This window comes from Hyla sarda, chromosome 4 (genome assembly GCF_029499605.1).
Source record: "Hyla sarda isolate aHylSar1 chromosome 4, aHylSar1.hap1, whole genome shotgun sequence".
Classification (NCBI taxonomy): Eukaryota; Metazoa; Chordata; class Amphibia; order Anura; family Hylidae; genus Hyla; species Hyla sarda.
The window spans coordinates 48,824,016-48,841,940 of record NC_079192.1 but is presented as its reverse complement, the minus strand read 5'-3'; the positions used below and the strand labels follow the sequence as shown (position 1 = coordinate 48,841,940).

Here is a 17,925-nt window from a genome sequence, read left to right as displayed (position 1 = left end):
AAAAGTCATCTGAACATGAATTTAGCTTTAGAAATAAATGGAGAAGAAATTTCCATGGTAAAAGACAAGTAAATGTAAGTATTCACAAATGACTCCACAACACATATGCTGTACTTACTATGGTATGCTGCAAACAGTTTAAAAAAAAGTGGAACTCCCCTTTAAGAATATGAATCTTGGGGATAATTGTGATAAAAAATAAATAAAAAAAAAGCATGACTGTCTCCTTTCAGAAACAGCACCAATCCAGTCTGCTCGAATAAGGCAGAGCTTTATAAAAAAAAAAGCATGCCATTTCTGCAATGAACCAACTTTTTTCTATTTTAATTTTTTTTTTTTTAGCAGTTCGTTTTAGCAAAAAACTAAATCCTCAAACAATTCTAAATTTTCTTTTCTTAGACCTTTGTATTGTGCTACCCATTTGTTAATCTTCCTGGAAATATGTGAACAGTCTGACATTACTCTTCCCCATTATCAGTGGGGTGTGTCAGTGCTGATTGGACAATGTTTATGGACACTCACAATCCTATGGACAACTATTCATACAATTCCAGGAGGAATAACTGAGGAATAGCACAGGGCAGAACTTAAGAAATGCTTGTATTTTTAATAAAATTAAATGTATAGTTTTATAGAGCCAGCTTGTCGGCTTTGACAATATTAACCTACATCAACATACTAATATCTTCATAAAAACTTTAGGTATGCTCAATGACCAGCATGCATGCCTGTCTTACCTTTCTTGCGTTTCTTCTGGAAGGAGTAGTTCTGTTCAATAGCCTTGACTTCTTCTGCCGATATGAAGTGCCGTACGTTATAGCTTACTCCCACTCTGTTCAGGTGGCCCCTGACGTGATTGGCGAGACCGATCCCATTGTGGAACCGATCTGGACAATACGGACACTCTCTTTCCTCACTCCTCAGCCCAAGGGCTTCGAGTTGGCTTGCATATTTGGGATCCATTAAGAGGGCATCTAGAGGTACATCCTCTTCCGCATCTTCCCAGTCATCACTGGCTAGGCGGCGTTCGAAACGTGACAGTGGTCCTTTGTTGCCTGCTGTAAGCTTTTTTCCATAACTCAAAGGCTGATGTCCCTTAGGTTTCTTCTTCTTGGCTCCAATATTCTCCAGGATGACTACAGCAACCTGATCTCTTAACTGCTGCCTCTTGTCTTCCTCACATCCTCCAGCTGATCGCAGGGCTTTTGTAAACTTCCTTTTTAGCTCTACAGCAGCCTCTGGGAGTCGGAAAGCTTTAGTAGACTTACTATTCTCTCCCTCGGTATAAAGCCTTTCTGGTATAGAATTTTCAGAGTCTTCTCTAGCCAAATTTTTTCTCTTTATTTTACTGGGTCCCTGCACTCCAGGTTTGTCTAAGTTGGATCTCCATCCCTGTTCAGCTGTAGCCTCTGCTTCTGGACTCTTCCACATACCTTCATTTGCCATTTCAGTGGTTTTGCCTCCTTCTAGAATTTCAGAAGATTGTCTGAAAGATGTTGGATTTCCCCGAGTCTCCCCACTGACCTTCCTCACGTGGGTCTTTGCATGTTGTACAAAAACTTTGGAAGAATTTGTGCCGAAGAGGCATTTGGGACACTGCAAACGGGCATCACGTCCTTCATCTGCTAAATTCTCCAGTTTACTAATTTCTTCCATTATTTTTTGTCTAGACTCCTGATGAAGATGTTGGTGAGACTCCAGACTTTCCTCATCTATAAATGCCTTTCCACATTCCCCACAGGTGTGAGATCCTTCACTTGCCTGCACCCCCTCTGTTTCTCCTTCCTGGGAGTGCTGGAACATATGCTCCAAAAGATGGGCTTTTTTCTTGAAGTAAATGTTGCACTCGATGCAGGTGTAAACTGAACCATCTTCCTCCTCCTCTTCCACTTCTACATGTGCATCCTCTTCGGAATAGTTTCCGCCTTGCCAGGCCTCATGAGCTCTTCCCAGCTGCAGGGCTCTTCTAAAAGCTGGCATGTTAATAGGCGGTGGGTCTGTTCGGATCATCATTAACTGTGAATGTCCTTCTACATCATCCAAACCAGAAGACCACTCGTACCTTCTGTACTGATCTTCTGAAGTCATTCCATCAGATTCCCTTTCAACTTCTTCATCATGAGCATCTGAAGCTGAATACCCCCAAGGTGTGGTGTTGGTGCCAGCCTGGTGAGACCCAAGATGGTGTAATGTGCGATGGTCAGGTGGTGGAAGAGTATATTTAGAAGATGAACGGTGGTCTTGATCTGGGCTGTAAGATATTAGGCAGACAAAATAAGCAAAACTGTGTGTAATTCGAGGAGGACTTCATGCTAACTACAATGTTTTCCCAGCAACAAAATACTGAAAACGGTTACAGATTTCTAACCAATCACATAATACCCGGTCCTTATTAACATGGTCATGCCCAAGAAAATGGCTTAGGTAAAAAGTGGGGACATCTCATGTACACTTATTGATATAAAAAAATTTTTTTTTTAAATGCACCAAGAACGAGTAGCTGGAACAGAGTTAAACTTTCTGTGTATGAATGTAATGATAATATATTTAAGTGATAATTCAAAGAAGCTTCTAGTACCCCATTGGGGGCCTCTAGCCTGAATACAAGATGAGATACGGTTGCAAATGGAGGCATACAGGTTTCCGTATGGCATCCTGTGGCATAGTTTCCCTAAAATGTTGCAACCGGCATGTGAATCCTATACTGTACACTCTTAGATTGCTCAAGCTGGTGTCCCAGCTTGTCCCATAAATGCTCAATTGGCGATAAATCCAGGCAGGCCTAGAAAGATACTATGTGGGGGAGACATTCCTGAAAAATGGCAGCTGAAGCCATAAGAGGCAACACATGTGGCCCCAGGATGTCCTACAGATATCGCTGACCCTCATATAACTACCTACTAGCGTTGACGGCCTGTACTTTGAGATGGCTCCCCAGATCATAACACCAGTAGCTAGTAGTCCATGATCTCTTACCAAGATGTACACTACCCAAAAGAAGCCTCTTAGAGCAGTTTTATAGGGCAGGGGAGGATGCACTTTCACACCCTCTTGTGGCATTACCCAGTGTCTAAGCAGCCCACATCTGTAAATATTTACATATATGCCTGAGACTAAATGGCATGCGGAAAACTGGGCGCAAGTTTTTCTGCAATCCAACATTTCCATCTGGGTGCATTATTTTTGTTGTTAATGAGTGTAAATAGCCACACACTGCCCATACACCTGAAACAGCTGTCACACAACAACTATTCAGTCAACTGCTATTCCAACCAAAGGTCATTTTAATAAGGGAGAGGACAATAAGCAGCACCTGTGGAAACAAAGGAGTGAGCAGTGAAATCCAACATGCCCAATCCTCCTATCCCCAACATATGCAAGTCCCCCTTCGACAACCAGTCTCACTGAAATCAACAGGTTCAGTGCAACATTTATCTTAAAGTGGTACTGTCACTTAAAAACAACTTATGACTAACTTTATGAGCAGTTTGAGGGTCTAGGTGCTTTGACTCGCACTGATCACAAAACAACTGGGGAGGAACACTTAGCGAAGCTCTTCTCTCCATGCATCTTTCCTCCATGCTGGAGATTGATTCTATAGTAAGATTATGGGCCTGTCTCCTGCAGCAAGGATAGGAATAGAAGGATTTAGCAGAGTGATCCTCCCAAGCTTGTTCTCCTGATCGGTGGGCATCTCCGCACCCAGACATGAACATTCAAAACGTTTCAAATGTACCAAAAGTTTTTTATAAAGAGCACCAGTTTTTTTTGCAGGAAAATGTTCAGGATATAGCTGCACTTTGAGTGTACATTAGAAGAAGCACTATTTCTGGACATTTATATAACTTTCGTATGCCATTTTTAAAAAGATTTCTGCTCTGCAGGCTTCATGAATTATTTGCAGTTCTCCCAGAGATTGTGGAAGGAACTCAACGACTATGGTGTCTACCATACACAATACACACAGAAGAGATCTTGCTGAACTATGAGAATTAGCAGCAGGAAGGCATGATAAATCAGTAGTGAGCAGTGTAGATTATGTATAAAGCCATGGGGTGGGATCTGTTACAAAGTTGTCCCTTAACCCCTTAAGGACTCAGCCCATTTTGGCCTTAAGGACTCAGACAATTTAATTTTTACGTTTTCATTTTTTCCTCCTCGCCTTCTAAAAATCTTAACTCTTTTATATTTTCATCCACAGACTAGTATGAGGGCTTGTTTTTGGCGCGACCAGTTGTCCTTTGTAATGACATAACTCATATCATAAAATGTATGGCGCGACCAAAAAAACACTTTTTGTGGGGAAATTAAAACGAAAAACGCAATTTTGCTAATTTTGGAAGGTTTCGTTTTCACGCCGTACAATTTATGGTAAAAATGACATGTGTTCTTTATTCTGAGGGTCAATACGATTAAAATGATACCCATTATTACATACTTTTATATTATTGTTGCGCTTAAAAAAAAAATCACAAACTTTTTAACCAAATTAGTACATTTATAATCCCTTTATTTTGATGACCTCTAACTTTTTTAATTTTCCGTATAAGCGGCGGTATGGGGGCTCATTTTTTGCGCCATGATCTGTACTTTTTTTTGATACCACATTTGCATATAAAAAACTTTTAATACATTTTTTATAATTTTTTTTTTTTAATAAAATGTATTAAAAAAGTAGGAATTTTGGACTTTTTTTTTCGTTCACGCCGTTCACCGTACGGGATCATTAACATTTTATTTTAATAGTTCAGACATTTACGCACGCGGCGATACCAATTATGTCTATAAAAAAATTTTTTTACGCTTTTTGGGGGTAAAATAGGAAAAAACGGACGTTTTACTTTTTTTATTGGGGGAGGGGATTTTTCATTTTTTTTTTACTTTTACATTTTTTTTTTTACACTTGAATAGTCCCCATAGGGGACTATTCATAGCAATACCATGATTGCTAATACTGATCTGTTCTGTGTATAGGACATAGAACAGATCAGTGTTATCGGTCATCTTCTGCTCTGGTCTGCTCGATCACAGACAAGAGCAGGAGACGCCGGGAGCTGGACGGAGGAAGGAGAGGGGACCTCCGTGCGGCGTTCTGAATGATCGGATCCCCGCAGCAGTGCTGCGGGCGATCCGATCATTCATTCAAAATCGCGCACTGCCGCAGATGCCGGGATCTGTATTGATCCCGGCACCTGAGGGGTTAATGGTGGACGCCCGCGAGATCGCGGGCGTCGGCCATTGCCGGCGGCTCCCTGGCTGCGATCAACAGCCGGGGTCAGCCGCGCATGACACGGGCATCGCTCCGATGCCCGCGGTTATGCACAGGACGTAAATGTACGTCCTGGTGCGTTAAGTACCACCGCACCAGGACGTACATTTACGTCCTGCGTCCTTAAGGGGTTAAAGGGGTTATCCAGGAAAAAAACAACTTTTTATATCTATCTATCTATCTATCAAATGGCTCTAGAAAGTTAAACAGATTTGTAAATTACTTCTATTAAAAAATCTTAATCCTTTCAGTACTTATGAGCTTCTGAAGTTGAGTTCTTTTCTGTGTAAGTGCTCTCTGATGACACGTGTCTCGGGAACTGCCCAGTTTAGAAGAAAATCCCCATAGCAAACCTCTTCTAAACTGGGCGGTTCCTGAGACATGTGTCAGAGATCACTTAGACAGAAAAGAACAGCTTAACTTCAGAAGCTCATAAGTACTGAAAGGATTAAGATTTTTTTTTATAGAAGTCATTTACAAATCTGTTTAACTTTCTGGAGCCAGTTGATATATAAAAAAAAAAATAAATAAAAAAGTTTTTTTCCCTGGATAACCCCTTTATCTCTCTTCAGCTTGTGTGTTCCCAGACACCCCTCCCATCTCCCACCATAGACTTATATTGCTTGCAATCTGATACTTAAGTGAGCCGCAGGATAAGGGTGCGTTCACACAGCCATCTGTCTCCGTTTCGGATCAGTTCTTGCAGGCTGTAAACTGACTAAAATCAGTTTTAATTCATGTCAATGGGATTTTTATTTTTTTTTATAATCCGTTTACACCCGTTTGTACCCGTTTGCACTCATTTCCATTTAATTGATGGCAGAAAAAAAAAACGGCACATGCAGTATTTAAAAAAAAAACGGAAGAAAAAATGGATACAGTAAATTTAACATTGAAGTCTATGGAAAACAAATGAGCCTTTAAGGTCATCCATTTGCATCTGTATTTTCAATCGGTTTTTTGATCCGTTTTTACTTCTGAGCATGCTCAGAACAAAAAAAAAAAGTTTTTTTTTGTTTATTAACTGAACAATAACGGATCTAAACGGATACAAACAGATAACATCCATTTGCATCCGTTATTGTTCATTTAAAAAAAAAAGTCTGTTTCTATTTTTGACGGGAGAAGAACGGGACGGGTCTAGACGGCCGTGTGAACGCAGCCTTAACAGAGAACAAAACTTACCTGACAGTTTTGGGGAGGATGGGGGTAGAAAAGGAAAAAGCCTGATAACAGGAAAAAGAAGCAATTTTGTCTAATAAGATATAGTGCAAAAATGTTTTTTTTTTGCTTGTATTTTTGATCTATGCAGTAACAGTTTAAATGCAATGACAGTACCACTTTAATGGGTTTCCGCTTTAGTCAGAGGACCTGTGGCTAAAGGTTGACCAGATGAAGGTAGTGCAAAAGGTAGTGTTAAAAGAACAGAACATTTTTACTAGGCATGGACAACACTTAAAGGGTTGCTCTGTCCCTAGACATCTTACACCCTAGATTTCTAAGATGTCTGATCGTGGGGGAACCGCCAATGAGAACCCCCACGATCTCCGTGTAGCACCTGGCATTCTAAACAGTATGTTTAGAACACTGGGTTCCCGCGATGGGAGATGTGACCTCATGCCAAGCACCCTCCATTCGTGTCTATGGGGGAGGGGGCGTGACAGCCCTTTGGATAGGGGTTAAGACGTCTAGGGGCGGTGTACCCCTTTAACTTAACCATAAACCTTCATATAGCTGTCAGCCAAAACACTCTACATTCTACTGACCGCTCTCTCTAACACCCCCTTCCTTTTGTATACTTGAACACTCGGCTCTGCTGAGCGTGTATGTTTCCTGGATAAGGAAAGGGATTTAGCTACTGCCACACAACTCTGGTGACAGTTCATCGCCACTGAGAGCAAAAGGATTGGACTTGCTAATCCTTCACTCCCCAACATCTGCCATCAAGGAGAGTGAGAAGGACCCCATGTACATTGGCCAATCCCTCTGAACCTGGTAAGAAACAACTGAAAATACAACAAAAGTTGGAATAAGGCACAGGCTTACTTTGCCACAAGGCAATAGCCATAAACTTCACACAAATTACAAAGCCACACAATAGTCCTTACCGCCCCATAATGCCACAGTTGATGTCATCTGAATCCCTTGGTTGGGTCACTCTGATGCCTAAAGCATAAAAGAAACCAATGTGTAGCAAGATCATAAACAATGACACAATATAGATGTTCCCTGACTACTTTATCTTCTTAAAAAAAAAAAAAAAAAAAAAATAGAGGGAATTATTAGCAGGAAACACACAATTGGAATCTACTTCTTACACTTGACATTTTTGACACCAAGATATGCGTTTTCTGTCGATCTACGGCTGAATTCACATAACGTTTTGTAGTTACGGTGACCGAATCCGGCCAGAAAACCGTATACTGGGCAAAAATGAGCAAACCGGAGTCACTATCTGACTCGGGTAAGCTCATTCAAATCAATGAGATGCGGGCCGGACCTGGCTGGGATACGGGAGCGCCCAGTTTTCCACATTTCCCAACCGCATCCGGTCACCGTAACTACAAAATGTTATGTGAATGCAGCCTTACTAGGCTAATGCCCAACCTGTAGCTCTCCAGCTGTTACAAAACTCCCATTATGGCATCAGGGCATTTTGTAAAAGCTGGAAAGCTACAACATGGGGAACACTGGCCTAATGTATAAAAATTTATGGAAAACTGACAAATTTAGAACAGTAATTTTAACCCCTTAAGGACACAGCTCATTTTGGCATTAAAGGGGTACTCCACTGGAAAACATTTTTTTGTAAAATCAACTGGTGCCAGAAAGTTAAACAGATTTGTAATTTACTTCTATTTAACCCTTCCAGTACCCTTTTCAGCTGCTGTATGTACCAGAGGAAGTTCTTTTCTTTTTGAACTTCCTTTCTGTCTGACCACAGTGCTCTCTACTGAAATCTTTGTCCATGTCAGAAACTGTCCAGAGTAGGAGCAAATCCCCATTGAAAACCTATCCTGCTCCGGACAGTTCATAAAATAGAGAGCACTGTGGTCAGACAGAAAGGAAATTCAAAAAGAAAAGAATTTCCTCTGGAACATACAGCAGCTGATAAGTACTGGAAGGATTAAGATTTTTAAATAGAAGTAATTTACAAATTTGTTTAACTTTCTGGGACCAGTTGATTTAAAAGAAGAACATTTTTTTTTCCAGGGGAGTACCCCTTTAAGGACACAGACAATATTTTAGCATTTTCGTTTTACCCTCCTCGCCTTCTAAGAGCCATACCTTTTTTTTCCCATCCACAGACCCATATGTACACTTAACAGTTAAACTGACATGTTTTCTTTATACTGTGGGTAAATATGTTGAAAATGATACCCACGTTTACATGCATTACTAATAATATTGTACTGTTTTTCAAAAAACTCAAACATTATCAAATTAAGTATGTTAAAAAGTGCCCTATTTTTACCCCTTTACCTATTTAAAGGGGTATTCCAGGAAAAACTTTATATATATATCAACTGGCTCCAAAAAGTTAAACAGATTTGTAAATTACTTCTATTAAAAAATCTTAATCCTTTCAGTACTTATGAGCTTCTGAAGTTAAGGTTGTTCTTTTCTGTCTAAATCCTCTCTGATGACACCTGTCTCGAGAATCGCCCAGTTTAGAAGAGGTTTGCTATGGGGATTTGCTTCTAAACTGGGCATTTCCCGAGACAGGTGTCATCAGAGAGGATTTAGACAGAAAAGAACAACCTTAACTTCAGAAACTCATAAGTACTGAAAGGATTAAGATTTTTTTATAGAAGTAATTTACAAATCTGTTTAACTTTCTGGAGCCAGTTTATAAATAAAAAAAAAAATTTTTTTTTCCTGGAATACCCCTTTAATTTGTCTGTAAACAGGGGTATATGATAGCTAATATTTTGAGCCGTGATCTGTAATTCATATATACCATTTTTGTGTGGATGAGACTTTGTGATATCTTTTTAATTTAAAAATAAAAAATGTAAAATTGATATGACCAAAAATTAGCAATGCAGCTATTTTTTTAATTTTTTTTTTAACATTCACACCGTACCCCTGCCAGAGACAAAAACATTATATTTTAACCCCTTCACACAGAACGACGTGTATATATATATACGGGAGACCACTCCCGTCCGATACCCCATTTGATTAACCAGATCAGCGGTGTGTGGCGGGATCAACAGGAGTGGCAGGTGTCCGGAGGTACAGTGTCCATGATACTGGGGGTAAGTGCCCTCGCCCTTACAAGTTGCAAAACTACAACTCCCAGCATGTCCAGACAGTCTGGGCATGTTGGGAGTTGTAGTTTTGCAACATCTGGAGGACCACAGTTTGGAGACCACTGTGTATTGGTCTCCAAACTGTGGTCCGCCAGATGTTGCAAAACTACAACTCCCAGCATGCCCAGGCAGCCATTTGCTGTCTGGACATGGTGGGATTTGTAGTTTTGCAGAATCTGGAGGGCCACAGTTTGGAAATCACTGCGCAGCGTTCTCTATACTGTGGCCCTCCAGATCTTCTCAGGAGAAATTGCGTTACAAATTTTGGGGGTCTTTTTTTCCTTTTTCCTGTTGTGAAAATGAAAAGTATGGGGCAACACCAGCATGTTAGTGTAAAAAATGACATTTTTTTTTACACTAACATGCTAATTTAGACCCCAATTTTTCATTTTCATAAGGGGTAAAATGAGTTTACGACCTCCAGCTGTTGCAAAACTACAACTAAACATGAACTGACAGACTTTGCATGCTGGGAGTTGTAGTTTTGCTGGAGGCACACTGGTGGGGAAAACACTGAATAAGGTAACAGACTAACTCCGTGTTTACCCACCAGTGTGCATCCAGCTGTTGCAAAACAACTCCCAGCATGTACTGACAGCCGCTTGTTGACATCCCTCATGGAACAAAACAAGGGGTATAGTGAGCCTTAACACTCCACAGGTGTTCGACAAATTTTCGTTAAAGTTGGACATGAAAAATTTGATTTTTTTTTACTAAAATGCTGGTGTTACCCCAAAGTTTTCATTTTCACAAGGGGTATTAGTAAAACAAAAAAAAGCCCCCCAAAATTTGTAACCCCATTTCTTCTGATTAAGGAAATACCCCAAATGTGTATGTAAAATGCTGTGCGAGCGCACTACAGGGCTCAGAAGAGAATGAGCGCCATTGGGCTTTTGGAGAGAGAACTTGGCTGGAATTGAAGGCCATGTGCATCTACAAAGCCCCCATAGTGCCAGAACAGTGGACTCCCCGCACATGTGACCCCATTTTGGAAACTACACCCCTCACGGAATGTAACAAGCGGTGCAGTGAGCATTTACACCCCACAGGTGTCTGACAGATATTTGGAACAGTGGTCTGTGAAAATGAAAAATTGTATTTTTCATTTGCACAGCCCACTGTTCCAACGATCTGTCATAAGCCAGTGGGGTGTAAAATGGGGTCACATGTGAGGGGGGGGGGGGTTCCACTGTTCTGGCACCACGGGGGCTTTTTAAACGCACATGGACCCCCAACTTCTATTCCAACCAAATTCTCTCTCCAAAAGCCCAATGGCGGTCCTTCTCTTCTGAGCCCTGTAGTGCGCCCATAGAGCAGTTTACATCCATATATGGTTTTTTTTGGGGGGGTGGGGGGCTTTTTCTCCTATTAACCCTTGTAGAAATGAAAACTTTGGGGTAACTCCAGCATGTTTGTGAAAATTCTTCAAACACCTGTGGGGTGTTATGGCTCACTGTACCCCTTGTTACATTGCTCGAGGGGTGTAGTTTTCAGAATAGTGTGCCATGTGGGTTTCTTTTTTCTGTTCTGGCACCATGGGGGCTTCCTAAATGCAACATATCCCCCAAAAGCCATTTCAGCAAAATTTGCTCTCCAAAATCCCATTGTCGCTCCTTCCCTTCTGAGCCCTCTAGTGCACCCACAGAGAACTTTACATCAACGTGAGGCATTTCCTTACTCGAGAGAAATTGGGTTACAAATATTGGGGGGGGGGGGGGTTCTCCTTTTACCCCTTGTAAAAATTCAAAAAATGGGTCTACAAGAACATGTTCGTGTAAAATTTGAAGATTTAGAATTTTCTCCTTCACTGGTATTCATGAGAAACACACTTTCTGAATGTGATTTTGAATACTTTGAGGGGTGTAGTTTATATAATGGGGTCATTTTGGAGTATTTCTCACAGAATGGTCTCAAATCCACTTCAAACTGAACTGGTCGCTGAAAAATTCTGATTTTGAAATTTTTTTTGAAAAATTGCTGCTAAGCTTTGAAGCCCTTTAATGTCTTCAGAAAGTAAAAAAAATGTCAACTTTATGAGGAAAAAAAAAGTTGACATTGTATATGTGAATCAATATATAATTTCTTTGGAATGTCTATTTTCCTTACAAGCAGAGAGTTTCAAATTTAAAAAAAAAAATGCTAAATTCTCAAATTTTTCATGAAATTTTGGAATTCTTCACCAAGAAATGATGCAAGTATCGCCAAAAATTTACCACTAACATAAAGTAGAATATGTCATGAAAAAACAATCTCTGAATCAAATTCATAAGTTAAAGCATACTAGAGTAATTAATGTTTAAAGTGACAGAGGTCAGATTTGCAAAAAACTTCTGCGTCCTTAAAGGGGTACTCCATCCCTAGACATCTTATCCCCTATCCAAAGGATAGGGGATAAGATGTCAGATCGCCCAGGTTCCGCTGCTGGGGAGCCCCGGAATCCCCGCTGCGGCACTGCGCTATCATTACAGCACAGAGCGAGTTCGCTCTGTGCGTAATGACGGGCGATACAGGGGACGGAGCAGCGTGACGTCATGGCTCCGGCCCTTTGGACATTACGGCCCGTCCCCTGAATGTAAGTCTATGGCAGGGGGCATGACGACCACCACGCCCCCACCCATAGGCTTGTATTGAAAGTGGCGGGCCGTGACGTAACGATGCTCTGGCCCCTGTATTGCCTGTTATTACGTACAGAGCGAACTCGCTCTGTGCTGTAATGATAGCGGGGTGTTGCAGCGGGGATCCAGGGGCTCCCCAGCAGCGGGACCGTGGCGATCTGACATCTTATCCCCTATCCTTTGGATAGGGGATAAGATGTCTAGGGGAGGAGTACCCCTTTAAGCTCAACATGGGTTGTGTCGTTACGGGGTTAATCGATCGGACATTTCCCCTTTTAATTTTATTTTATTTTTTCAATTTAAGAAGGGGGTGATTTATATTTTTATTGGGGGAGGTGCTTTTATATATTTTCAAAGCCTTTATTTTAAATACTTTTTTTCAGTCATTAGAGGACTATTAATAACAATCATTAGATTGCTATATACTGTTCAGTACTATATTATAACACAGTACAGATCAGTATTATGGTGATCTTCTCAAACAACCTGGCTCTCCAGGCTGCAAAAGACACTCCACCATCCAGAGTAAGGAGAACTCCAGTGACCATCTGCATTTAATGGACCCCCACTATTGCACAGCAGGAGTCCGTTAAGCCCATCAGAACCTCTGGTTTCCCTATAGATGCTGTGATCAGCATTGATCACGGCATCTGTGGGGTTAATAAAAAACTTCAGTGTGATTGCTGATGTCCGACATTATCTGCTATTCCCGGCTGCTATCTGACCTCACCCCCTACGTAGCGAGTGCTGTTTTTGCACTCGCTTCATAGCAGCGCCATAAATGTAAGGCACTGCGCGAAGCTACTCGCTGCAGCACCATACATTTACGCCCCCTCCCCTTAAGCCGTCACGCCCTCTCCCATAGACTTGCATTGAGGGTGTGTGGCCGACCCCCGCAACGCGCACACAATGTTCAGAACTAAATGTTCCAAACACAGCCGGAACACCGGCCAATGGAGTACCCCTTTAAGGGTTTGAGAACAACATAAAAAGAAATTCATGATCAACATATAAAAATGTAACACTATAAGGAAAAACAAATAAACGTCAACCAAATGACATACACCACTCACCTTCTCGGCTGTCTTCTCTATATCCCATGTGTGGGTAGGATGTGAGGACACCACCTTCTTCGGGATATGCCCCAACGTTGGCTTCTCCGCTTCCCACAAGAACAATCTCCACACCTCCCGGGCATGGCATTGGGGCACAGGCTTCATTCTGCCCAATAGACGTCAGTTGGTAGGGTAAATTATCCACATCGTCCTGTCCAGAGAGGTATGTGGAGGGAATGTCCTCCATGAAGAGGAAGATTTAGGAGAGGAAGACCAGAAAGACAAAATGGTGGACAACAAAAAGAAAGTAGGGTCCCGGAGCACCACAGTGAAATAAAAGTCAAGAATAGGAGAGATCTACAAGATGGATCATGATGGAGAAGACAAAAAAGGAAAAGAAAAAAAAAGTGAAAGGAAAGGGGAAAAAGAAGATAGGAAAAATTAGAATTTTTTGTTTTGCTTTATATTGCTTTTTACTACACTGTACTATAATAAAAGTTACAATCTGTATATTCTTTGTTTCGGAAGATAGGTCAAGATCAACGTCATCATTATTTCAGCAAAAAGTTATAAAAACGATAGACAAAGAATTAGTAGGGTAACATAGTGTATGTGCACTCAGCAGAGGTCAATGGGTCCGGATCCCGGGGTGCTGTGTCACAGCATAGGCAGGTGTTGGTAGCGCTTGGAGGCAACACCGGCAGTTTTGCACGTAGGTGCGTGCTTCTTCCAGCCTCTCTGAGGCCGTAAGAAGCATGCACCTATGTGCGAAACTGCCGGGGTTGACTTCATGCGTTAACAACACCCACCTATGCTGTGACACAGCACCCCGTGATCCGGACCCCAGGACACATTGACCTCTGCTGAGTGGTGAGTGCACATACACTTCTTTGTTACTCTACTTATTGGTACTTCATCTGTAGTATATGCACCCCGCAGGAGGTATTGACTCAGGTCGCCGGGACTGAACTCCGCATCGTATACAGGTGAAGTTGCCTCTTAGTGTGCCCTCCCCTTTCCGTCTCGCATACCTGAGGCAAAGAATTAGAACTAAACCTGATCATGTCTACAGAGATATACGATTATAGTGAATTATATTTTATTATAGCTATTCCATTTCTCTACCTTCTCACCTTCTGCACTACTACGGTGCCTCTGGTCCCCAATGTGATGGTTTTCCTGTTTCCGGAGCCCCAAAACACCAAGCTGTATGTCAGCGAATCACAGGCTGCAGCAGTGTCCTACCTCGGCCAGTGATTGGCTGATCTGCAATGTAACACATTGAGCCAATAAATCATATTGCCGCTCAGCCAATCACTGGCCGAGGTAAGACACGGCTACAGCCAGTGATTCGCTGAGATGCAGCGCGACATGCTGAATCCATGAAGAGGTTTGCACCGGGGACTGGAGGACAATACCAGAAGCACCTCGGCAGTGCAGGAGGCGAGTAGCTGAAGGAACATAGTTAAAAATTAGATAACCCCTTAAAGAGCAAAATGATTGGGCAATAAAAATTCAACATGTCTGATCCTTCATTCCTCCAACATCACATGAGTGAGTGTGTATGTCGGCAAACACAATATAGTTGGTCAGTCTGTCTGTCTGTCCAACTTTGCCCTTACATGTATAGGCAACCTTTATGCTACAAGGCAATTTCATGCTTTCTTTGTGCATTCTATTCCTTTCAAGGGAAAACCTCTTGTTCTTCCCTGAAGAATTTATACAGAAGTATGTAGCGCACTTGAGTCAAGTTCCAGTTGGAATGCAGAACAAGAAGTTTCTATAATGGGGCTAGTCTAGACAAGATATCACATTATAAAAGAAAAAGAACAAACCCCACCAGGTAGGTTCATCTCGAGTTTAAAGTGTCCTTTAAGAAAAACAAAAACACTCACAGAGACATGACAAAACATTTGATTGGTTGGGGTCTCAGTGCTGAGAATGGACAGACAAGGAGACAATCACTAGTGGGTGCTTCACAGATCTCCACTCAGTTTCACTAGGCGGGATCCATAGACTATAATGGAACCAGATGGAGATCGAAGAGAGTCAGGGAGTGAAGTGCAAAACAGCACACTTCTCCCTGCTCCGTCTCCTGGTCGTTGGGGGTCTCAGTGACCTCACCGATCATAACTTCTCACTTGTGTCTGTGACGTGTCAGAAGTTTTTATTTTTTTTAATGATAGGGATACTTTAAAGGCGTACTCCACTGGCCAGCATGGAACTAAATGTTCCGAACCCTGTTTTCGCGTGGGGGGGGGGGGTTCGGTGTTGGAGGTCGGCCACTTCCCCTTGTGAGGTCTGTCACCCCCCCCATAGACTTGCATTCAGGGGGTGTGGAAAACAACGTTCGGAACATTTAGTTCCACACTGGCCAGTGTATTACCCCTTTAGTGATCAAAACTGATGCACTACTATGGGATTTGTGATGTCGGGAAATGAACATAAAATACATCCTGGATACATTCTCTAAAGCTTTCTATAGCCTTTAGCCATTGGTTGGTGGCACCTTAGCATTTTCTTGCAATCTTCTACAGAGTTCACGAAAAGGCCAATTCCAAGGCCAGCTGGAATGGTAGATAAGGGAATTCTGATTTTCTAGTACAGATCTTTCTCTCCCATAAGATAAACAGTGATATGTAACAGGCGCTAACATCTTTCTCACTTCTGTAGGGTAAGCGTGTGTATTTGGCCAAGCTGAGGAGTAATCTAATTACCCGAAATATAGGACTGGACTTAGAAGAACAGATCTTAACAGTTAATATATCACCTAGATTATTATTATTTTAACTGATTAGAACCAGATGCTGAAACATGTGTTTTTTTTCTTTTTTTCATACAAACTGTTTCCATTTTCAGACAAATTTTTTCATTCCATATTTTTGTACGTTATTATGTGGCAGCCATTTTGCCGGAGCTGTTTACATTTAGCCCAATCGTCTAGAGCAGGCCCTATTCATTTGTATGGAAGGGGTTTCTAGGCATGCTCTGCGACCTATGCAGAAGTCTTTTAATAGGTAGGTGGAGGCTGAGCTCAGAGAATCACCTATTGTAAAGATCTTGTTTTATCTACATATCATATTTCATAGTAATGATAAGGAAGAGACTGCTGGAAAGTGATCCTCAGTCACTCTGGCCCCCACCTTCCTGGACAAGTGTAAACGAGGGTCCTTTCAGCCAATCACTGGCTGTGGCTGTTTGTTGGCTGAGCGGGCCATCACTTGTGCTCATCTAGGAAGTTGGGGGACAGAGAATGCCATGAACAGGTAAACAGATAGGGCCCCGTACAGGAGATCACAAGGGGTCCGAGAGGCAAGACACCCCCCCTGAGGATTGGGATAAGTGTCTAAAATGTTCAGTTCCCTGGACTATCCCTTTAAACAATCGGTCAATTTCTGATAAGAGATACTTTAAAGTGGTTATCCCAAGACTAAAAGCCTATACTAGATGTTTGGAGGGGGTCTGACTGCTGGGACCCCCACTGAAAAAGAAAGGTCAACTGTACCCGATTGAGTGGAGCAGCAGGTCAGATGTACAGCGACTGCTCCAGTCAAGACTCTGGGACTTCCGAACGTTGCTGAGTTGATTCTAAGCAATGTTTTGAAATCGGATAGAGAACGAATGGAACCATCTTGAGCAGGCTTGCTGCGACTGAACTTACTCAGGGCACCTAGCAGTCAGAAACCCTGATGAGATATTCCCTATTCTGTGGAGAAATTACAATTTAAAACCTTGCGCTTTATAAATAACTTTTTCTGCAGGTCAGTTCGATTATAGCAATACAAAACTTAGTACCAGGGCCTAACATGAGGACTAAGAGGGCAGATCTGGAGGTCTTCATTAGGCCTGACAACCCCTTGGCACTTTGTAAATGTGTCACGGGGGCCAAAGAGGTGACAGAGCATGCCCTCTGACTTGCCACCTAGGGACCGCAGCCCCTATGGCTGGAATCAAAGTAATCTCTGATCCCGGCTGTTGCTTCCTGGCATCAGGTACTGTGCAGTCAGTATACAGCGGGTTATGGACAGTATTTCCTGAAAGCACAGGTTTTATATGATGGATGTCAGGAGAGAGTTAATAGATACATATAATGTAAAACCCTACAAGTAGCCTATAAACTAGTCAATTTCCTTAAGTTACATACAATAAAAAAACAACAATTCAATACAGGTTAAAAGAGAAAAAAAAAAATAATTGCTGGCAATTCTTGGGTTGTGCCAGGAGAATGCTATCCACACATCAGCTATTGAGACACATTACACGGAAGCAGCCATGCATATGGAATGCAGTCCATTAATTCAGGAAGCGGCAATGGCATGGACGAACCCAAAGGCCCCTCAGGAGAGATCAGTGAGAACATAGTGTGCCTTATGTGCAGATCATTTCCATCTCTTATCTCCTATATATAAATAGAAGCAGTCCAGAAAAAGCGGCGGGACCCCTGCAATCAGATATGTGATCCCCTATCCTTTGGATAGGGGATAAGATGTCTAGGGGCGGAGTACCCCTTTTAAGGCCAGAAATAATACGCGATGTTGGGTCTAGTGATGGGGCCTGGAAGGGTGGAGCACGACACAGGCAGAGAACTCAAGTGTCCTGGAGCATCGCCTCAGAACCCGGAGTAGACATAACACCGGAGTGTACTCGCACACCCACACTGAATAGCCCAT

The 17,925-nt window shown here is 42.1% G+C and overlaps 1 protein-coding gene across 6 annotated transcripts in view; it reads right to left on the bottom strand.

Moving 5' to 3' along the window:
• Positions 1-17,925, bottom strand: part of WIZ (WIZ zinc finger) — an 85,099-nt gene that overhangs the window by 60,571 nt on the left and 6,603 nt on the right. For all 6 annotated transcript variants that reach the window (XM_056570829.1, XM_056570827.1, XM_056570825.1 and 3 more), the window contains exons 2-4: positions 13,274-13,612; positions 7,378-7,435; positions 738-2,251 (exon numbers count right to left, since the gene is read on the bottom strand). In XM_056570829.1, coding sequence (XP_056426804.1) covers positions 738-2,251; positions 7,378-7,435; positions 13,274-13,502 — 1,801 coding nt within the window. In that variant the 5' untranslated portion in view covers positions 13,503-13,612. The remainder of the gene's footprint in view (positions 1-737; positions 2,252-7,377; positions 7,436-13,273; positions 13,613-17,925) is intronic.